Source organism: Pyxicephalus adspersus, chromosome Z (genome assembly GCF_032062135.1).
Source record: "Pyxicephalus adspersus chromosome Z, UCB_Pads_2.0, whole genome shotgun sequence".
Taxonomy (NCBI): Eukaryota; Metazoa; Chordata; class Amphibia; order Anura; family Pyxicephalidae; genus Pyxicephalus; species Pyxicephalus adspersus.
The window spans coordinates 20,503,178-20,524,510 of record NC_092871.1 but is presented as its reverse complement, the minus strand read 5'-3'; the positions used below and the strand labels follow the sequence as shown (position 1 = coordinate 20,524,510).

Here is a 21,333-nt window from a genome sequence, read left to right as displayed (position 1 = left end):
ATTAGGGATGCGGGGAAAGCGAACGTACAAATAGTTTCCCCCATATTTGGAGTACCCTGTATATCCTGGGAGAAGATCTGAAGATAAGTTCATGTATCTTGTGTCCATACAGGAAAGCATCCATACTTGGCAGAGGACAGGTTTGCTTAAAAGCTGGGAAAGGTCCTGCATGTTGTAAATAGGACAAATTTAAATGAGCTGTACATATTGATAAAGCTGTGATAATGTCATTGTTGTTTCATTTGTTACTAATCATAATTAGTCTCCATTTACCTACTACAGTCAATAACAAAATTATGGACTATATCTACATACAGGGTGCATAACATGTTGGCTCCTAGCTTCAAAGAGTTGTCAGTGTTTTGTATCCATATTATCATTAAAGGCTCGAATGTGTTATTTGGGATATAGATATTCCGAAGATTTAAAGTGGAATTAAAACCGCTAGACTCCCCTATCCACATTCCATCGCAAGGTGCCACCTTATTCGTTCTCTTGTTTCGGGGACGATGCACATTTCAGCTTTGTCGCCAGAAACCTGGAGCTAACAGGCAGGTAAGACACATTATTGCAGAAGGAACATCGCCTGTCTTTGTGCAATAACCTGCCTGATCAAGCATTTGTAAAAGTTGTACTTTAGTTTCACTTTAAAATAATAGCACCTAACTGTGCATCAATTACAGCCAGTGTTCTCCCCAGACCCTATTAGCCGGGCGCACCACCCGGCACTTTTCAGTAACCATCTGGCGGTGACCCGGCTGCCACCCACCTACAATTTCTTTCAACCCGGCTTAAAAAAATTTCTGGGTTCAACACTGCTTACACCTAACCCTAAAACGACCCGTACTGTAGTGGCATGGTGACAACAATATTCCAAAAGTGTCATTCAGCAGAGGAAATTTAATGATTTTGTTTATTTAAACACATGAGAAATCCATGTCATTCAGTCACCATTCCAAAATCACTAATTACCGCTGTTTACACAGACACCCCCCTCCAAATGACAGCTTTAATTTATATTCTGAGTAATACCTAGATTTTCCAGGTTTATATCAGTAATCAGATTAATAAGCAGTTTGTCATTTTCTGTTGTCAGTGCCATATATTGTAGAAGACAATTTAATGAGATGAATTTAGAGATCTAAATATCTTAGTAACGTTAGATAATGAGGATTTAAGTATACAACCTGAAAGACTAGTTTTGCATTTTTAACATTCGCAGCATTTGCTGTGTTTTTGTTTTTTTGGATAATTATGGCAAACATGTTCTTTTCACTTCCTGATAATGATCCATATTTGTACATCTTCCTTCCTGCTGTTGCTGCATTTGTTTCAGGCCCCCTCCACCCCCGTGCAGCAACTGGCCAGTGAAAGAGAGAGCCTGTGGGCATCCATACTGCTCCGCTTCCTCCTCGGGGTGTGGTGTACACCTGCTCTGCTATTCTCAGTTGCCCCCATTACCCTGTGACCTGCATTCCTTTCAGTCTTCATACATACACTCTTCCTGACACTCATGCACAATATTATGTTTCTGCAGCCGGATTAACTTCACTTTTAATGTGTGTTAAGCTATGTGGCGGCTTTGCCGATGGCCTTGACGTATTCATTGTTGTGGGTCGGTGGGATTCCGCAGTGGTAGCTATTATGGTCAGCAGGCTGGTGGTTATGGTTTGGTCTTGCACAGCTTTGTGTTGTAATACTGACTTCTACATGAATCAACTTGACTTTGACTGATGTTACTTTGAATTGGCTTGTTCAGTATAAATATATTTAGTGTTACAAATCAGTGAATTGTACTACCAGGCACTGCAGTCAGCACGGTTAATTCTCTAGTAATAACTTTGTGTAACAGATCTAAATGCAAAACCATTTAGCTTTTCACTCAACGAATCTCTGAATTTAATAAAGTGTGTGCATGCTTCAAAGTTGGATTAGAGGCCTCAAAAATTTCCTTGTACAGTAGAACTTCGGTTATCTGAGATCTGAGTTCCGAAAAACTGGGGTTCTACGGCAATCAAGAAAGCCGAGCAATCAGCAGAACTCCGCTTATTGCTCCGTTATTGGCTAAGGAAATGGAAACACTGATAATGCTTGAGCCGTCATCAGGGTGTCCCTTTTCTCAACATTCAGGTGAATGGGGACAAGTCTCCCAATTCAAGTCTAGTGCTGATTGGCTGAGAAAAGGAAACCTCGGGAAACTACACTTATGCGGAATTGGTCATTCCCCATGGGTGCCGGTTCCTAAGCAAAAAACTACCTGTGAAATATAACTACCAGGGGGCATATACCAATAGGCACGTACAATGACTTCGTTAGGAAAGTTTCACCGAAATTAAACTTACAAATTATGAACCCCCAGGGCCACATACATAGCAAGGAGGTGCCACCCCTAACATTATACTTACCTATCACAAAACTAGAAACATCATACTACACTACCCTCCACTACTTTCCACTTCCCCACTTTGAACCCCAATTTCTCTGAGGTTCTACTGTATTGCAGCATTTTCCCCAGAAAAGCTGAGTGGGAAGAAATTGTAGATGGCTGGCAGCCCTGCATTGTGATCAAACTTATCAGTAACTATCTAAAAGTGCCGGGTGGTGCGCCTGACTAAAAGGGGCTGGGGAAAACACTGTATTGTATGGTTATTGCAGGTTTATGTCCAAAATTACCTACCTGAACCATTGGAGTTTCTATCTATTCAACATTTGATTTGCACTTTTGGTCAATCTGATTCAGAAAATATCCGTTTGTGGCAAGTTCATAAAAACAATGAAAAAAATAAAACTGATTTATGGTTGTTATTATTAAACAGGATTTATATAGCACCAACACATTACGCACAGCTGTACATTAAATAGGGGTTGCAAATGAGACACAGACAGTGACACAGGAGGAGGAGAGGACCCTGCCCCAAGGAGCTTACAATCTAGGACGTGGGGGAAGTATCAGCTCCGGCATCAGCTGATTGAACTGGGAAATAGATCTGTTCAATGACAGTTTAAAGTGGAACTAAAGTTGGACCAGGCAGAGTTTTATTGCTGCAGGCGATGTCGTTTCTGCAATAACCCTAACCGCTCTGTGAACTGTCGATAATTCTGTGGTACTTCTGTTTGTATAAATGCCCAAATTTTTCCCGTGTGTGTGTTTTTTTTAATTTTTTTATTTTTTTTTTAGACAAGGACTGCACAATCGTAAGTTTTGGGCTTTCCAAAAGATCTATTAGTTTAGTACATTGGAAAATCAGATTTGTATTTTTAAAGTTGGATATTATTGGCAATTGTTTTGTTGTGTTTGCCACTGGTCCCAATGTGCGTTCGGCAGCTCATTGCAGTGGATATGCTTCCCTATAACGTGTGACATTTGGTATGTACTCACCACAGCATACCAGGAACAACCCTATTGAAGTTTCTATTTTGGAGATGCATTGGCCCCGATTTATTAAAGCTCTCCAAGCCTGGACAAGATTTTCGTCAGTGATGCTGGGTGATCCGGCAAACCTGGAAAGGATCTGGTCCAGGATTGAAAACATTTGCTTGCAAATAGAAAATGACTTTGAAGAAACCCATTCCAAGTTTGTTGGATCACCCAGCTTCACTAAGTGTATCCTTCCAGCCTTGGAGAGCTTTAATAAATCAGGCCCATTGAGTCAGTCATCTGGCTAGCACAGCTTGGCCCTTGCAAGGGTTGCTCAGACTGTTCGCTTGCTCCTGAAGATATCGTGTAAGAAGATAATCAATGTGATGTTATTGTATTTATCTATAGACATTGTCAGTTATGTTTTTGCTGTTGTTGAACGTCAGGCCTTTATCACTGTGCACTATTTCTCTCCCTGCTGTATGATGTGAGCTGAGATGTGGAGCAGAGATCAGCATATTTCTGCACCTGCTGCCAGGCCACGATCTGCCCCTTCTACAAGACTTGCCAGAGAAACCGGTGTTATTTTTGGGTCTTCGCACACTGCTGTCGCTTCAGCCTTAGGGAAAGCTGTGGAACAGATGCCACCACTCCCTGCCTGCCTACACTTTTACTTTATTTGCTTTGGATCTGTTTCCTGACCAGGGATTTCACTTGTTCTCCAGCAATAAACCTTTTGGTCCCACTATATATGCCAGGAATGCTAAAAAGTCATTGCAGGTTAAAATAAGGTTGCCTGCTTTGGCTCCAACATTAGGAAAATAGATTTTTGGTGCCGGCAGGAAGCAGCTTGGTTTTATAAAGATTTTTAGTTGTCTGGTGGCATCAAGCTTACAGTAACCCAGTTACTATGCCTAAAGAGCAGACGCAACACGCAGCTACCAGTCTCCGGAAGGTTGACCTCGAACGTCGAGTCTTCAACCTTGAATGGGCTGACAAATTATTCTTCATCCAATGCGGCCACAAAGCCCTGTGTTTAGTGTGCAACAACACCAAAAGCACTTTCAAGAGGTCGAATCCCCATGGGTATTTCGTCTGCCGCGAGCAGACAGCGGAAGACTGAGGCTTCTCGCTTGCAGTCACGGTTGGAAAAAAAACTTTCCTCGGAGGCCTTGTTTCTTCTGGCCTAGTGTGCCTTCTTGACCTCCTGAAATGGCCTAGTAGTCTAAAAAGTTTGCCGACCCCTGCCTTAGACAGTGGGCCTGATTTAATAAAGCTCTCCAAGGCTGGAGAGGATACACTTTCATCAGTGAAGCTGGGTGATCAGAAAACCTCGAATGGATCTGGTCCAGGTTTTAAAACATTTTCTAACAAATATCAAATGATTTTTAAGGAATCCATTCCAGGTTTGCTGGATTACCCAGCTTCACTGATGAAAGTGTATCTTCTCCAGCCTTGGAGAACTTCAATAAATCAGACCTGTTAGGTGGTGGTATACAAACAAAGGGGCAATTTTGGCTCAAAAAACTTAGATGGTGTATAAGAAAGACCTTAGACAAACCTTTCCAGAGCAATTATTATTACTAGATTTTTAATCCATTTTTAATTAATAAGTTTTCTTGAGACCATACCCAATGCTTGTATGTTTCTTGGATCAGCGAACCTATTGTAATTTTACCTGGCACGTTGTGTATGTGTTTTATGAGTGAACGATCTTTCTGTTAGGAAGGATTGTTACAGATCACAGATTCGAAGATCTTTTTCTTAGATCTACGGCAATCCTAAATCTATGCAGCTGGACAATTTTGGGGTAACCTTAGGTACCCAGGGATTTTGGATGCCTGTGTATCCCTGCAGCATACCATGGTGCCATGCCATCCTCTAACCCTACTAAACATGCTGCCGGAGACTTCAGTTCTTAATTGCTGGGGAAAATAGGACACATGGCTTTTAGAAAGTTTGTTATAAGGGACACCTCTTACAGGGTTCTGGATTCGGGTTTTCTTTAAGAACCTGACAGACTCTGTGAATACTCTGTGACTCTGGGACTGCCGGGTAACCAAAGCTAAAGCTGCATGTGCTCTTTTTGACATATAACCGGAGCGACAAAGCAGGCGGGTAGAAGACATTGCATGTCCCTTTCTGCAATAATGACCTGCCTGATCAGGTAATCTTTAAATTAACTAATATAAATTATAAGCAATTTTCTTGTGTAATCCCATATTGCTGGGGTCCTGAACCATGCCTATGGGAGGGTTCGGTATCCTACACCCTATGTCACAATTTTGTGTGGTTGTTAGGTAACAAACATTTATAATCTTAGGTATAGAGTAGGAGGGTGAACATTAGAAAAGTTTGCAACCCTTTATTTTACCATAATTCATGACCCTTTTCCATGTTGCATTTAAAAACATTTTGTTTCTCCCAGATAATATTTATGAACAAGAAATATTTTAGATTTAATGTAGACGTGTTACAGAGTAATATTTTTAGTAATGTGGCAGCTTTGCACAGCAGTTTAGATTAGTTTATATCGTTAACACATTGACAGTATCTGTCATCACACATTGTGCTGCTGGTTTCCAAGTGTCCAGTGGGGGGCAGCGCAGGAAAGAGAACAGAGACGACTCCGTCTCCAAACAACATTTAGTTCGCAAATCGGTAGTCTGGGTTCTGCGGTGGCTTTGTAATGGAAAATTTTTTTTACTCATTTATCTTTATTTTTTTTACAACTTTTACAGCTGTTCACAATCCACCAATTCAAGCAATAAGTCAGTTTTCAAGTTATTTACAATGGACTGCAGACACAGCCAGGGGCTAGGTCAGCGGAGCAAATCTGCTTTGTGGTGTAGATCTAATACGAAATCAAATGATCTGGGCTAATCTACATTGCTGAGAGACACAAAGGCCTCCGGTTAAAATGCCTCTAATACAAAGAGGACTCAAGTGAGGGACCCCTCACCATAACTAGCATGGTGCAGGTGAAAAAAGAAGTGGCCATAGATATCTTTTATTCTTACTTGTGATGAAAATGTGCTGCTTAACTTTTAATTGTATTTAGTTTTATGTTCTGTCGAGGCCAATTATTTTACAGCGTGCTTGGCCAATGTTTATTCAACCCCCTCTTCTATGTCTAGGAAAGGGAACGGCCGTTGTGGAAAGCTTTTTCTGTATTCCTAAAAACCATGCCTGTAATAATCAACATTTCTAGTAATGTGATGTTGTAGAAAGGCTCATCTGGTGCAGATTGGGACACATCTTCCCACAATCTACAATTCAGCTCCAAAACATTAGGAGCCAGCACAGAGGATACAGCCGTGTACAATGTGTCACGCTATGCAGCACTGTGTACAATATATATATATATATATATATATATATAATATAATATAGCTAGCTGTATTTGATTACATTTTACACCATACCTATTTAGATATCTACACTGAAACCATCCAATGTATTTCACCACTATTTAGTTTGGGCCTGTCACATTCGGGCAGTTTTGACCAACTGATCAAATCTGACTTGGTCCTCACTTAGTCATCAGTCCCAAAACATGTATATGTAAGATACTTTGCCCTTGTGATGGTTGGGAGGGGGTTAACCACAGGATTATACTAAATAGATGAGAGCACCTGATGCGATTTGCCTAAATGTTGGTAAATCGAAACCGTTGAAGTTGTGTTTATTATGGCTGATAACCAAAACAAGTGATTGGTTAGGATGAGGCTGTTGTCTTCAGTTTGCCTGGAAATGTCATCATTTTTTTAAATGAAAATCTGCTCCTTTCTTTTCTGGCCAAAACTTTACTAGACCAATTTATTGGTTCCATGGAGATTGCAGCCGGCTTCCAGTGGGTCTGTGCTATGTTACCTCTCCCTATTTCTTGATGTTGCTTGTCGCTCTAGTCCTATCAAAGGTATATGGAAGTGGATTACAGAAGGGACTTTTCAGGCAGCTTGGACAACCTACATCAGTGTTTCTCAAACAGTGTTCTGCGGAAAGCTCTGGTCCATCCAGTGATTGCTTGGTGGTTCTGTTCTGTGGAACCCTCTGGTTCATCCAGTGGTTGCTGGGCAGTTCTGTGGAACCCTTTGGTCCATTCATTGGTTGCTGGGTGGTTCTGTTCTTGTGGAGCCCTCTGGTTCATCCAGTGGTAGCTTGGTGGTTCTGTTCTGTGAAACCCTCTGGTCCATCCAGTGCTTCTGTTCTGTGGAACCCTCTGGTCAATCCAGTGGTTCCTGGGTAGTTCTGTTCCTCCGAACCCTGTGGTCCATCCAGTGGTTTCTGGGTGGTTCTTTTAGCAATGAGAAATTTTTACCTCTCAGTTTACCTGACAAAAATGATGTTTTTTTGGCAAGCTGTAATGGGAAATTTCCTCTGGCCAGCCAAGTGGGAGACATTCTTCCAAATGACCACACACCAATATACGGTAAGCTGTGAATATAGTTAATATAGCAGGGGGTTCCTGAGGACTTGGGGTACGTTGTGGCAAGATAATGTTCTCCAGGGCTGTTGACCTTTATGGGTTGGAGATATTCTACTCTACTGACTTTTAATTCTCGGGATCCGCCTACTTTTTAAATACTCATTAAGAAACAGAAACAAATCTTAAAAATAAAACAGTTTGAGGGTTTTGGATACTCTTAAACTCTTGGTTACCACCTTGCCTAACTATTTTCACGTTCCATCTCTCCTTTAGAACAAATGCTGGGGTTAGGCTGTAATAGGAGAACTTGGGAGGGAGAGGGGTGGACTGGAAATATGAGCATGGCACTGGCTGTCCACACAAGAATATACGGCAGAATATACGATGAAGGCTGTGTGAGGACACCATAGTTTATTACAGGACAATTTCTAGTTGTCTGGTGACTGGTAATGATCCAAGCCTAGTCCATCCCTAGACTTTGTGTGAGCAGGTTTGCAGCTTTTTTTTTTTCCATTTGGCATCTTGGAAGTAGAAGACTCTGCATTTATTCTGGAGACTGTCCACCAACCCGAATATATTGGTTGGCATCTAAGCCCCAGGATGAGTTGGGTATCGCTCAGCTCATCACACATAACTATATACACATACACATTAGAGTTAAGCTGGACTTGTGTATCTTTCATCTCCAATTTTGTCTTGATAGCTTCTAAGTACTGCTTTTAATTGTTCTAAATACACACCAAAATTCTTAGGAGCAGTTTTGATCAATTAAACCTTAATACCCTTGGCACTACTTCATTATTACCCTAACATGTGTGATTCATAACTTTTTATGTATTGGTACCAGTGGAACTAGAGCTAACCTGGAAAAATCGATTGTATGCTTGATGTGTAATGTAAGTTTAGATTAGGCAAAGAACCTTATCAGACAGAGGCCCTTCGTTTGAAAATATTGGTGGGATCAGAGCAGCACCATGCAAATTTAAGTCACTGTTTGCCTGTTATCTTTGCCCAGAATTTAGGAATTCTTGGGGCTTGTGGAATAGTAATTTACAAGGTAAGGCCCACAGATGTGCATTATAAACATTCACAATGTTAGCACATGTGCGTACACACATCTTTAGTAATTGCAACTGAAGATTGTCAATGTATAGTCACACATCACCAAGAAGATTACAGTTTGTGCTTCCATTTTTTACTAGACTCAACTAAGCATACGCAGAAGAACATAATACAAGACTGACTTTTTAATACAAGGTCTGCATTAGGGGAAAAAAGTTATAATTGCAAAGAAGCCCCTTCCAAATTTCTTCACAAACACGACTTGATAATCTCTAAACTCTTCTGTACGGTGACTTTTGGCACCTCGCTTCCTGAAGATCTCCTTCTGTTGGTCATGTCACAGTCGTGCTTTCTTGTGTGTAAAGCCCTCATTGGTATCTATTTTATTAAATCTCTTGGTCATCGATACTTGTCTATTTTTTTTTTTTAAACTACTAATTAGGCAGGACTGCTACAAAATTATTCTCTTAAAAGTTGTTGCCTTATGTGAGGGACTGGTACACTTCATTGCAATACACGGCAGCCTATGATGAAATGTGTGAAGTTTTTTTTAGGTTTCACCCACCTGTGGCTTTAGTAGTGAACATTCAGATAAAAACACTACAGCTGTTACTTGTCCACAGTCTTTTACTAACACCTGGCAGGAAGTTTTTTTACATGCTCGTAGGATATAAGAACAATTCAGTTAACTCCCTCTCACTAATACACAGAATAGCTGTGTAGGTGGGGGGCAGAATGGACCACAAAATGTTAATGTATGTCTTTTATGTTTTGATCTTTTCCTATTAATAAATGAAGAGTATGCAGGCCATTTACTGATGAATCTCCTCCTGTCTCCACAGTAATTATGAAGTTCCGCACTGATAAAGGGAGAGACCCCCAGCCTAGCACATTTCAGGAAGACTGTGACCTTTTGCTGCAGATTCGCAATGATCTGCTGGATTCCATGAATGTTAACCCTGATCGACTGGGAGAAGATTTTGCAAGGTAACTTTTATGTGTTTTTTTTTTCTCATAATTATCAGAAGAACATTTTAGGACAGGTTTACACCTTCCTCAGGATTGATCGATCCCCGTGGCTGGCAACTTACCCGCTGCTTAAACACTCGCACCACTGCGCTGGTTCCTATAGAACCAGTCTGTACATTTTGACAGCTAGCGACAGTGAGCGGTAATGGTACCGCTCACTGCCACCCCCTATTCATTCATTATGGAGCAGTTCCTGGCACAAGGAAGCAGTAAACACACCACAACCTCACCGCAAGTGTGAATCTAAACACAGTGGTACAGTAACGTGTGGTCATACAAACCTTTAGATATATCTTAGTGAAGCCTGCGCTAACACAGAAGTCTAAACAGAAACAATGCGTGTCAATTTTTTAAAGTTTTACCCAAGGAGTCTTCCTTTCCAGCCAAGTGACCAACTTTCTAGTTTCATTAGAATTGGCTTCAAGTAAGACACTTGTTTGATTGGATTGAAGCATATACTCTACTTCAAGCAGGAGTTTGTGAATGTAGAGAACAATCCAGTGTTTGTAAAGTGAAAAAACTGCCCGCATGAGTTTGAAATACTGTTGTGAGAGCCTCACTTAGTCTAGCTCTTCCGGAACCTTCAGTCTGCTTCCACATTTCACTGCACAAGGTGTCCACCCTATAGATGTGTGTATGACCCCCTTTATGCTGAGTGAGCTGGGAAATAGGTGACTGGTCACAAAATTGGTGGTTAATGCTTGGTGGTGTAGCCTAACTAATACCCTTTTTTTTAAACCTGGGGGTGGGTTAGAGTGTATGAAACCCCTAACAATTGACCACCTTTATTCTGTTTTTGGGCTGCTAAATCGACGGGCAGAGCTGGTAACTTCCATGAAAATGTGCAGATATTGCAGAGATGTACTAATCTTTTTAAATATATGGGCTCCTAAAAGCTGCAGTGCCTTGTATGTTCATGAAGGGCATCTATTGGGTCAGAAATGGCTTTCAAGCACAGTTTTGCAAACTACATTATTATGCTTATATATCCTCCCTTTTTTTCCAGTCTGCCAGGTTTACTGTGTACTTATCTGGCTGATGTACACAGGATTTTTTTTTGAGGTCAATGACTTAAGTTGCAAGGCAATGATGAGAATCACATCCCCAGAGGAAGTGACAGCTACCCACATTTATACATATTCATTGAAAGACCTAAAGCTGCTGGGCTGTCGATGCATTAAATAAAGATGGAAAGTAGTTTGATGATGTTAGGAAACGTCACAATTTGCTGTAATAGTTAAAAAGTAAAAAAGGAACATTTCTCCTATTTACAGTGTAAAGTTGATCATCCATATAGCAAAAACATAGCCGGGCATCATGCTCCCCGGTAGCTGTACAAACTGCACTGTTGAATTGGTTGGTAATTATTAGGCAAGGTTTGAGGGATCCTGCATGAATATACTGGCACCTCGCCGGTCACTCGCACCATGTCTGCACATAATAATACCTTTCTGCTCTTCCCCCGTTTAATATCTATAGGGCTGCTGTGTAGAAAGCTACTTGTAGCATCTCCATAGGGGCAGCTGAGGAAGTGGTAAATGCAGCACAACCCAAACATAGTCTAAGTGGTATATGTTTGGTTTTTGCTCTAATCTTGTCTGTTTTTTGGCCGAATGACCCTTTACTTAGAAATTAATTTTAAATGGCACGCCTTATCTGGTATGTGTCATTAGATATATATTCTTATAGATGCCCACAGCATCCTCAGCGCTGATCCACCAAGTGGTACGCCGGGTCTACTTTGATTCTTTTATACCTATAATTGATCACCACTTTGTACCCTACAAAGCATGAATGGTTTAGGTTTGCCATGTTTTTCTTTTATGTTTTTTACATAGATTAGCACATTGTGGTGAGACATTCTCTTTACAAGGAAAGCCTCATGCACCAATTATCACAGCTGTGTTCATCAAACCACATGCTGTACCACAACGTCATCACTCACCACTGTATACCTATAATTGTGCCCAGCCTTGCGTGTGTAATCTTCATCAGAATAAATTCAAATTTATCCACCATTGTCCACAGAAGAAGTGAGATGTTATTGTGAATCTCCATATATAATGTTGGCTTATTACTCTTTAGTAGTGAGATTTACAGGAAAAGAGCCGAGCTGGGTTATATTAGGAAGGTTAGGATCGTCCACTCACCATATCCAGCTTTATAACTGTCTTCGTCAGACCCGCTGCTGTGTTCTTGGTAGTATTGATGTCTGTATGCTATGTGGCTTTGTGGAGAGGATGGAGGTCATAATTGGGGAAATGCACAAGGATAAGTAAAACCTCTGGTGCTTGCACAGCCTTGCGGGGGGGGGTCATGTTTCTGGTGCTTGTGCGACTGGTGGTGGTGGTGGGGGGTACTGCCTCTGGTGTCTTGGAGGACGCACCTTGTTATGGATCCTTTATCCGTTGAAGCCACTTTCCACATTTCCTTCATGAAATTGTAGAACCTGGTTAGTAATTCATGCTTTGTTACTTTTTCAGCTATTGCTTTTCGGAGATGGCACCTGTCTGTGCAGTGGTAGGAGGAGTTTTGGGTCAAGAAGTTGTAAAGGTAAGTACAACATGCTATATAGACACACCTGATTTGTTTTTCTTTTGTTTTTATTCCACACACTGATAATGTCTTTATTTTTTTTCCTTCCACCCAGGCACTGTCCCAACGAGATGCTCCACATAATAATTTCTTTTTCTTCGATGGGCTTAAGAGCAATGGTGTTGTTGACTGCTTAGGTGGCAAATGATGTAAATTATCCTTGTTGGCTGTCTTGGAGTGTCACAGGATGTTTGCAAAAATTGGACCAATGTAATGGCACTTTTTTAGTTACTTTACCTCACCATTAAAGAACAGTTCCGCCCAGAGAGTATCCATTTTGAAGGGCATTGGTGGGTTGAATTGACAGATTAATATTTTTCTGAGATGACATTGGTAGATTTCCCTACACCGATTCCTATCCCTGCCCCAACTCCTGTCTACAAGATCATAATAAAGGTGTCCCAGCTGACCTCCCAGAATTATGTTCTTTACAATGGACAATCTATGAGGGCAGTGTAAGCCCCTTTGCTTTTGTACTGGCCGATGGGAATTCTGGGGGGATATCTCATTACTACAATCTCAGGAGTTGTGTTAACTATTATCAGTTTTGGGTAGATATGACATTTTGATGCAAAAGAGCAACTTTGTGAAGATCAGGTAATGTGGGTTATTCAGTCTGTAAAATTATACTGAGAAGCCAATAAATAAAAAGCTTGTTTCATAATCAGGTGCATGCTTTAACAAAATCTTCTATTTTATAATAGATACATGGAAAGTCTTTGTTGAAATGGGAGTCTAAAGTGATCTCCATTTCACACTGGAATTTTCCTATAGACACAACATTTGATTTTGTTGAACGGTGTGCCTTATTCCAAAGTGGAATTCTCATGAGGCCATGCAAATGCATTGGCAATCAAAGCTTTTCTGCTTTGCCTTACAATATCAGAGTTATTCTTCCCAAAACCTATTTGGTGGTTGTTTAACCTCCCCAGCACAGTGTATAAAGTACTGTTTTGGTTCCCTCGGTTTAGGTATACAGTAAGTAGCAGAAGTTTGGCTGTTTCCTATCAGCTGTTTGTATGATTATTTTAGGGCATTTTACATGAAGTGTGAAGATGTATTTAAACAGAAAAATTCAAGTCAACAGACAAAAAATGTAGCCTACAGGAATATTTCCAATGCACATCAACATGATGATGTGAACTAGTTCCATATTTTACAGGGAAAGGTGTATTTTATTGTCAATGAATGAGGGGCACACTCAAAGATTCCAATCCTAAATTATCTCCTTTTGCACATTTCGCATTGGAGTTTATTGAGGTTTACAGAAGAATCATCAGAGGGTAATCATCCATGGTAAAGGTCTGGGGAGAGGTAGGAAAACCAATATTTTGTTAAGGTTACTGGGAACGAGGCATTTGGACCTGAGTGATCCAGATTTATTGAAGTACACACAACATGGTGAGCTGAATCACCTGCCAGCTTCTTGTTTTGGAGATGCCCAGCCTTGGCTTTGTCTCTTCTCCAGCATTTTTCCCTGCAGTAAAGGAAAGCCACTTAGGAGATGGTGACAGCATTGATCATCTGTTACAAAGACCACCAATGGTTTTCTCAGCACGTATAGGACGATGTGATTCAGATTACCTGCAATGCCACAATTGTCTGCCCTGGGTGCAGTTTGCCTACAAAGAAAAAACCTGGTCTGTTGCAGCTGTTACTACTTTGTGATAGTAATGGCTACAATTTGCCATTTATTTTCTGGCTTTGTAACATTGAAGAGGTAAAAAACCATTTTTGTATACCCATCCTGTTATCATTCAGCATTGCACCACAAGCCCGGTAAATATTGGTTACAATCTGCAATGTTTTGGTCTAATGTTTTTGTAATAGCATGTTAAAAGTATTTTGTTTTTTTGTTTTTTGGAAATATTTTTTAATTTTCAATAAAAACTTGTTTGTCATGTGTGGGTTTCGTGTAATTTTACTGTAGTGATCACACTGCCCTGTTTATTCCATCATCTTGATAATGAAGTGTACACAAAGAACAAGGCTGAAAAGTACAGTCATAAATCCAGAATACAATCCAGAAAATATGTTTCTTGTAGCACTGACTGCTTTAATACAGCAATCTCCAGCTTTACAGCTCAGTCCATAGCCTCTGTGAGAGGATTCTTATCAAAGCTGGTACAGGGTGTATAAAGGACATGGGTCGGCCTACCATAAGGATTGGATGGTTTTACCTAAAAATGAACATTTAGGTAACTATGATGGAAGGTATACATACATTGGCAGGCAACATCATAGACTATGGAGTCACCATATTCCAACACATATAATGAGCAAGTCAATACAGATCTGGGAGGTTTCCACAACAATCTGTGACACTTTCAGTGCTCAACCCAGAAAATATTTTAAGCTGGATGAGAAGAAATTTTAGGCGGGTGGCAGCCCCTGTATTGTGACCCAACTGATCAGTAACTACCCAAAAACAGCCGGGTGGTGCACCCAGCTAAAAGGGGCTGGGGAGAACACTGACTTCTTGCAGATGAGTAAGAAATAAAACTGAGTTGGTTTACCATAATTATTAGATTTTTTTCTTCTGCCATAAATGATTAGCTTGCACAGTAACCTGGCCACTTATGATGGATACTGTGCAGCTATGGCAGGTCTAGCACTTTTCATTGCTGCATCTTCAGAAGCCTTAATCTTTGCCGCTGACTTCCACAACGACGCGTGATCCTTTTCAGTTATTGTATGGCCACTGATGGTGTTATTCCTGCGTGTGTGACATCGCTGCGCACAGCTGAGCTCTACACTTTGCGGTGAATATTGCAGTGTGGCGCTTAAAAAGTCGCCTGGAGCCACGAGTTTGGTTTTTGATGTTGCACGTCTCTCGTCAATAAGCACTACCACCTGGTGACTGTTTTCTAGGTACTTTTAAGATGTTTCCCCTCTTTTAAGCTAAGATAGACAATATCTGTCTACCTGTAATAGAAGCACATGATATAAATTGTCAGGACACTAAATTGATTGCAACTGACTGGTATTATGTGTTACTCTTTTTTATTAAGGTCTTTCTTCTCTCTCCTATGTGACAGGGCCCCTCAGACATTTAAAGCAGTTTGATCCCCTACATGGAGAGAAAATACACCTGCAACCTACTGAATGAGCAGTTAAAGAGCAGCAGCACACTCATGAGGTCAGCCCAGCCTACTGTCAGCACAGGTATATACTGCAGAACCCAGCTGGCTGCTAGGTCTCATCTAATCTGCTGTACAGGGAATTACAGGATGCTGATATCGAGATGCTTTCAGGTACTTAAAGTAACAGCATCTAAATATTTAAAACTAATAGCAATAAAGGTATCTCTTCCCTCCCTACCTTAGTAATGCCAATCCCACATCATTACAATGAAAGATTGAGAACAAAGAAAAGCTTGGTTTTTTTTTGACAAACAAATTTGTATTGAAAATCACAAACAAAATTGTGTCTAACATCATATATAGATAGGGAGATGGAACTGTATCTCCCAGAGGGTTAATCTGGCTGCATACACCCAGGATTAACCCTCTGGGAACTACCCACAGCCCTGCAAACTCCACTGATTACCTGCACAGTTACATCCCAAGGAGGATACTTACCTGCAGCAGAACCTTTGACCTTTATATTGCTTTCCTTTCTGCTGCAATTCTTTCTTTTCAAATATCTAACTTCCTCAGAAATACCCCTGAGGAAGCCAAAAGGCGAAATGCGTTAAGATCGGAGGCATTTTGTTTTTCATACTACACCAAAAAATGTATGTTCTTTCCTCTATAGTTTGTAGTTGTGTACCCTATGAATATCCAAAGGTACCGACCCACTATATGATGTATATGAGTGTATTGCTGATACAGATGCTTATTCTTTAACGCTTATATCTTTCATTTAAAAAAATATAGTCAATTCTCAAGAGTTACAGTAGAAAAGGATTAGAACCGATGCCAAGTTTAAGGAGGAGTTTTTTCAGCCCCGGCAGTCACAGGGGAAGCTGGGATGTGCTGGGTATCCTGGCAAGCAATGCGGAACTGCCCAGCTCAGCGATTTTCAGTTTAAGGGAGCAATCAGGCAGGTATGTTTTTTTTTGTTTTGTTTTTTCACAGAAGAAATCACCTGTCTCTTTTTGCAATAAAACCCTGCCTGATCACAAATTTTAAATATGAAACTTTAGTTCTAGTTTAAGGAATGTTTTCACAAGTGAAGTCATTGGGCTATCATTGCTGACCTTGTTATGAAAATTCTAGATTTCTGGTTGTCATGCTAATATACTGGCATAAAGGAGTCGTCAGCGTGCATGTTGGCCTTCTGCTTTCATTCTCACTGAGCAAGGTCTGAAATTATTGCTTCTTTTTATTTCAGTCCTAATCCGTGTTCTTGTCGGCATCCATTAGGTTTTAGTATAGTGTCATAGTCAACGTTCCTCTAAGATGGCCTTTCATTGAGGCCGCCACCAATGTTCTCATTAGCACTATGCTAACGATTTTTCCACTTGCACTTGCTATTGTTGGAGTGAAAGTGTTCTTCCAATAATGTAGATGTACCATCTCCGATGAACAAGTTATCTAATGGTACATACCTCAGTCTTTGGGGAAACACCATGTTTCTCTTGTAAAGTCATTAAGGAGCATAATCTTCATTAGTCATTGAGGACAAAAGAAAAGCAGATGGGAATTGTTTGAAATCTTTCCACCATGTCTAATATAGTCAGGCTATGTGAGGTTAAACCATCCTCATGTCTTGTATGTGTGACTCAGTGTTCTTTCATAAGACAGGTTAATTCTGCTCCCCCATTTAACTGGAAAGATGTAGGCGGGCTGTCTGCAGCGGGAACATTATGCCTGTCGCCTGGTAATTTTCAGATTGTCTTGAAGTGTTAGTTGGCGCGCACCACTGATGGCGCACTTAGAGGGCAGCCTTTTCCGCTTGCTTTCTTTATCGCTTGTCTTCGCTGCCATACTATTTAGTGTCTTTATGAGGGTCAGAGTCCACATGTCAATGTTTTCTATGACATCAGAGGTTAATTGCGGGCACTAGACTTCTAATTATATGCAGAGAATCCATACATACACTGAGCTAAATGACGTTTTCAGGTAGGCAAACCATGCCGTACCGGTTTTATTACCGGATTTCCCCTATTTCTGTCCCCTGCCCCTCCATAAATATAAATAAATCTTCCTATGTAAATATCATACTAAATTAAAGTGTATCTAATAATCTTCTTTACCCTGGGGTTAAAACCTATGACTGTCTCCGTACTTGTAAGAGTAGAAGTCTGCCTCTCTATTTGTCCTGATGGCCATTGTCACTGGGAGAGACTCAAGTGAGAGACTATTCAACATTTTGAGTTGTCACCAACAAAGGAATAGAAGGAAAATCCAATAGGGATTCTAGTTCAGAGATTCACTTATTTCTTGGAAATGTCGTTGTGTCCGCAGGTCAGGAAGTGAAAGGAACTCTACCACATGGGACACAAATTGGACAAATAAAAGTACACCCAAAAAAATTTGATTCAAAGTTTGCAACAGGTAAAGTTTTTTTATTTTTTTCATTGTTGACACCAATCATATATGTCAGTATTACTCTGAAAAGACCATTTGAAAATTTAATTTTGGAAAAAGTTAGCCAATCATGATGATTTTGGAATGCAATGGTGTTTTGAATTAAAGTATTTCTGTAAGGAAATGGCATCTACATTTTCTTGCACGATCAGAAGATGAAATAGTATAAGTTTAAATATTGTTCAATTTACAAAAATTTGGGAATGTCCATACAGGGCCTTCAAATGAATAGGAACTTTAGCCAACATAAAAACTAATAAAAACAACAGCAATGGCTGTGATATTCATCATCAGTCCAGAGACTTTCCTGCAGTACTTATTGCTGGCACTAGATATTCTTTATGGCCAGGCTAATTGAACTCACTGACTCTGAGCCCATGGGGTTTCCTAGTCATAGGTCACAGCAGTCCATGCAGGATACAGCAAATAACCACATACCTAATAAGCTGCAGCCTGCCTGTTTAAAGACTCACTTATTCTAATATCTCTGCCATAGTCATATGTCTTTACAAAGTCTAAGGTCAATTTTGGGGGGAAGCAAATTAACCTAACTGCATGTTTTTGGAATGTGGGAGGAAACCCACACAGACACAGGGAGAACCTGCAAACTCCATGCAGATAGTGTGCTGGACGAAATTCAAACCTGAGACCTAGCACTGCAAAGGCCAGAGTGCTAACCACTGAGCCACCGTGCTGTCCTACATTTGGACATTGCTATTATTGTCAGGGGTTCCCTAAAACTTGAAAGTTATTTCAAGGTTCCCCCCTTGTTAAAAAGGTCAGAAAACATTGCCTTATATCATCCATGGATGACTGGTATGATAATAGAGAATCCATGTGATTTTTCTATACATCTTTTTTTCAGTGAAAGGAAATCATAGCTAATGAAGATAGTGAGGTTTCAGCACGAGGATCGTCATAAACAGGAAAGACATGTCATGCTTCTCTGGCACTGGGCTCTCGCTGTCTTGTTCCCACCAACAACACTGGCTGCAAAACAGGAATTCAACACTCATATCTGAGCCACAATGGGCCTTTCCCTGCCTTATGTCTCCCTGGACTCCGGGAAGCTCATGGTAACTTGTTGTGTGATCCCTGGGACATAATGTGGCCAATCCTTTATCTTGTGACATAAATAACATTTATGAATCATTTATTTGTGAAAGCTTTCATTTTCTGCTTCAATCATTGTAGCCTTCTTCATCTTATACTAGAACTGGAGAGATCATCTAAATACACAGTTTTAAAGCTTTGTTCTATATGTAAAATGTTGCCTTGCAGTAATTCGCCAACACTGCACTGCAAAGGTTAACTTGTATGTAAAGACTCTAACCCTTGAATTTGCGAGGTAATGAAGTATTAGACCCCCTACTGATCTTTATTTCTGATAACAGTTTGGAGATTGTCTTGGGTGACCATCGTTACCGAAAAATACTGAAATCTGGAATTATTGTTGCTTTGGAAAGACTTCCTCTCAATTTTTGTTTTATTGTCAAAACAGGAAGTGAAATCTCCCCAGCAGGACCTAGACATCAAAAAGTAACTAGTGGAGCCACTGCAAGTAGAAATTTAAGATATACATGGAGTTCAGCTTTAATCGTTTTACCTCCTGAAGGATTTGTAATTCTGTACTTTGAGTCTTGTGATTTACACTTCTGCAACATCGCACAGGTAGGTAGTTAGTAATTATTATTATTATTATTAAACAGGATTTATATAGCTCCAACATATTATGCAGCGCTGTAGATTAAATAGGATTTGCGAATGACAGACAGGGACACAGGAGAAGGAGAGGACCCTGTCCCGAAGAGCTTACAATCCAGGAGGTGGAGGAAGTAACCCACAATAGAAGAGGAGATATGGAGTGGTGGGAAGTAGTGAGGGGTAAAAGATGGGTAGGCAAGTTTGAAAAAATAGGTTTTGAGTGCTCTTTTAAATGTGCAGAAAGTACGGGCAAGCTGAATAGGACGAGGAAGACCATTCCAGAGAGTCGGGGCGGCTCTAGAAAAGTCTTGGAGCCGTGCGTGTGATGAGGTTATGAGTGAGATGGTTCATGTCTGGGTAACCAATACACGATGGAGAAGAGCCACAACTTGTTGTACTCTTGTACTATTTTTCAGCACTGAGACACAAAAGTTTTGGTACAGGGCAATTAAACTATGGGAGAACTTGGATAGATGTTGAAGTCCAATATTCAGCTTCAGGTTCTCCGCAAGTATTTGAAGGTAGGGATGTAACACAAGTAAAACTCCAAAAAATGGTATGTACACAGGAATCATTCAATTTACCCTGAGTTTAGGACTTCAGGCAATCAACACATAAATGATTATTGTCTAGAGCCTTGCATCAAACATAAACATATATAATAAAGGTAATGAAATGCAATACATTGGCAGTCATCCCTACTAGCAGGTATCACAAGGTATCTGCACTTAATAGCATTGTTAGCCTACACATGTTAAAGGCTCTGACAGGTTCACTTAATAAAATGGGGGGAAACCCAGCGCAGGTTTCACTGCAGCATTTTTTATATCACATGATATATGTAATAATGTTTATCAAACCCATGCAGCAAAATACAAATGAAGTTTAGTGCAAAGAAAGACAATATAATTCCCATAATAAATATGTTGTATCTAGTAAATACATATCAAGCTGCTTAATTGTCATGTCTGTGAAACTATGGTACCCAAAAACGTACATAGAGGATGCTTTAAAGAGGAATTAAAATGTAAACTGGAACAGGCAGGTCCTTTATTGCAGATACAACTTACTTGCCTGATCACATTTCCTTATTCAGTTACAGGTGCCATCACCACCAGTTTTCTTCCATGTTCAGGATATTTGGCTATTTTGATTGGCCAAGTGGGAAAAAAGTAACTTTTGAGCATGTGCGCAGCAGGTAATTTCTTGCTGGCTACTGAGGGTATTGCCTGGATATCTGCCATTGTACACTGAGCTGCCCATGTACATAATAAAAAACATTGTGAACAGACAGGTAAGTTTATTTTATTCTAGAAGGGACATCGCCTGTCTTTCTGCAAAATATATCCTACCTGCTTACATTTTTTTTTTTATATAATTTCATTCCACTGTAAAAGCCCAGCAATTCAGAAATGACCACAAATGAGCCTTGACCATTTTTTACCTAACATAATTTTTCATATGTGTGTCCACCTGATGGGTATTTATGGCCATGTACGTATGTTGGCATGGCTGTATGCTGGCAAGGGGCTTTTTTGGTTAATTTACTTCTAGGGAAGCTGAAACCCCCTGTGCAATAGCATAGAGCAGATTACAGGTTCTCTTTAGTGACACATTGGGCC

The 21,333-nt window shown here is 40.3% G+C and overlaps 1 protein-coding gene across 2 annotated transcripts in view; it reads left to right on the top strand.

Annotated features, from left to right (window-relative positions):
* Positions 1-14,374, top strand: part of SAE1 (SUMO1 activating enzyme subunit 1) — a 39,443-nt gene extending 25,069 nt beyond the window's left edge. For both annotated transcript variants that reach the window (XM_072431136.1, XM_072431135.1), the window contains exons 7-9: positions 9,692-9,836; positions 12,362-12,431; positions 12,529-14,374. In XM_072431136.1, coding sequence (XP_072287237.1) covers positions 9,692-9,836; positions 12,362-12,431; positions 12,529-12,621 — 308 coding nt within the window. In that variant the 3' untranslated portion in view covers positions 12,622-14,374. The remainder of the gene's footprint in view (positions 1-9,691; positions 9,837-12,361; positions 12,432-12,528) is intronic.
* The last annotated feature ends 6,959 nt before the right edge of the window (positions 14,375-21,333 follow it).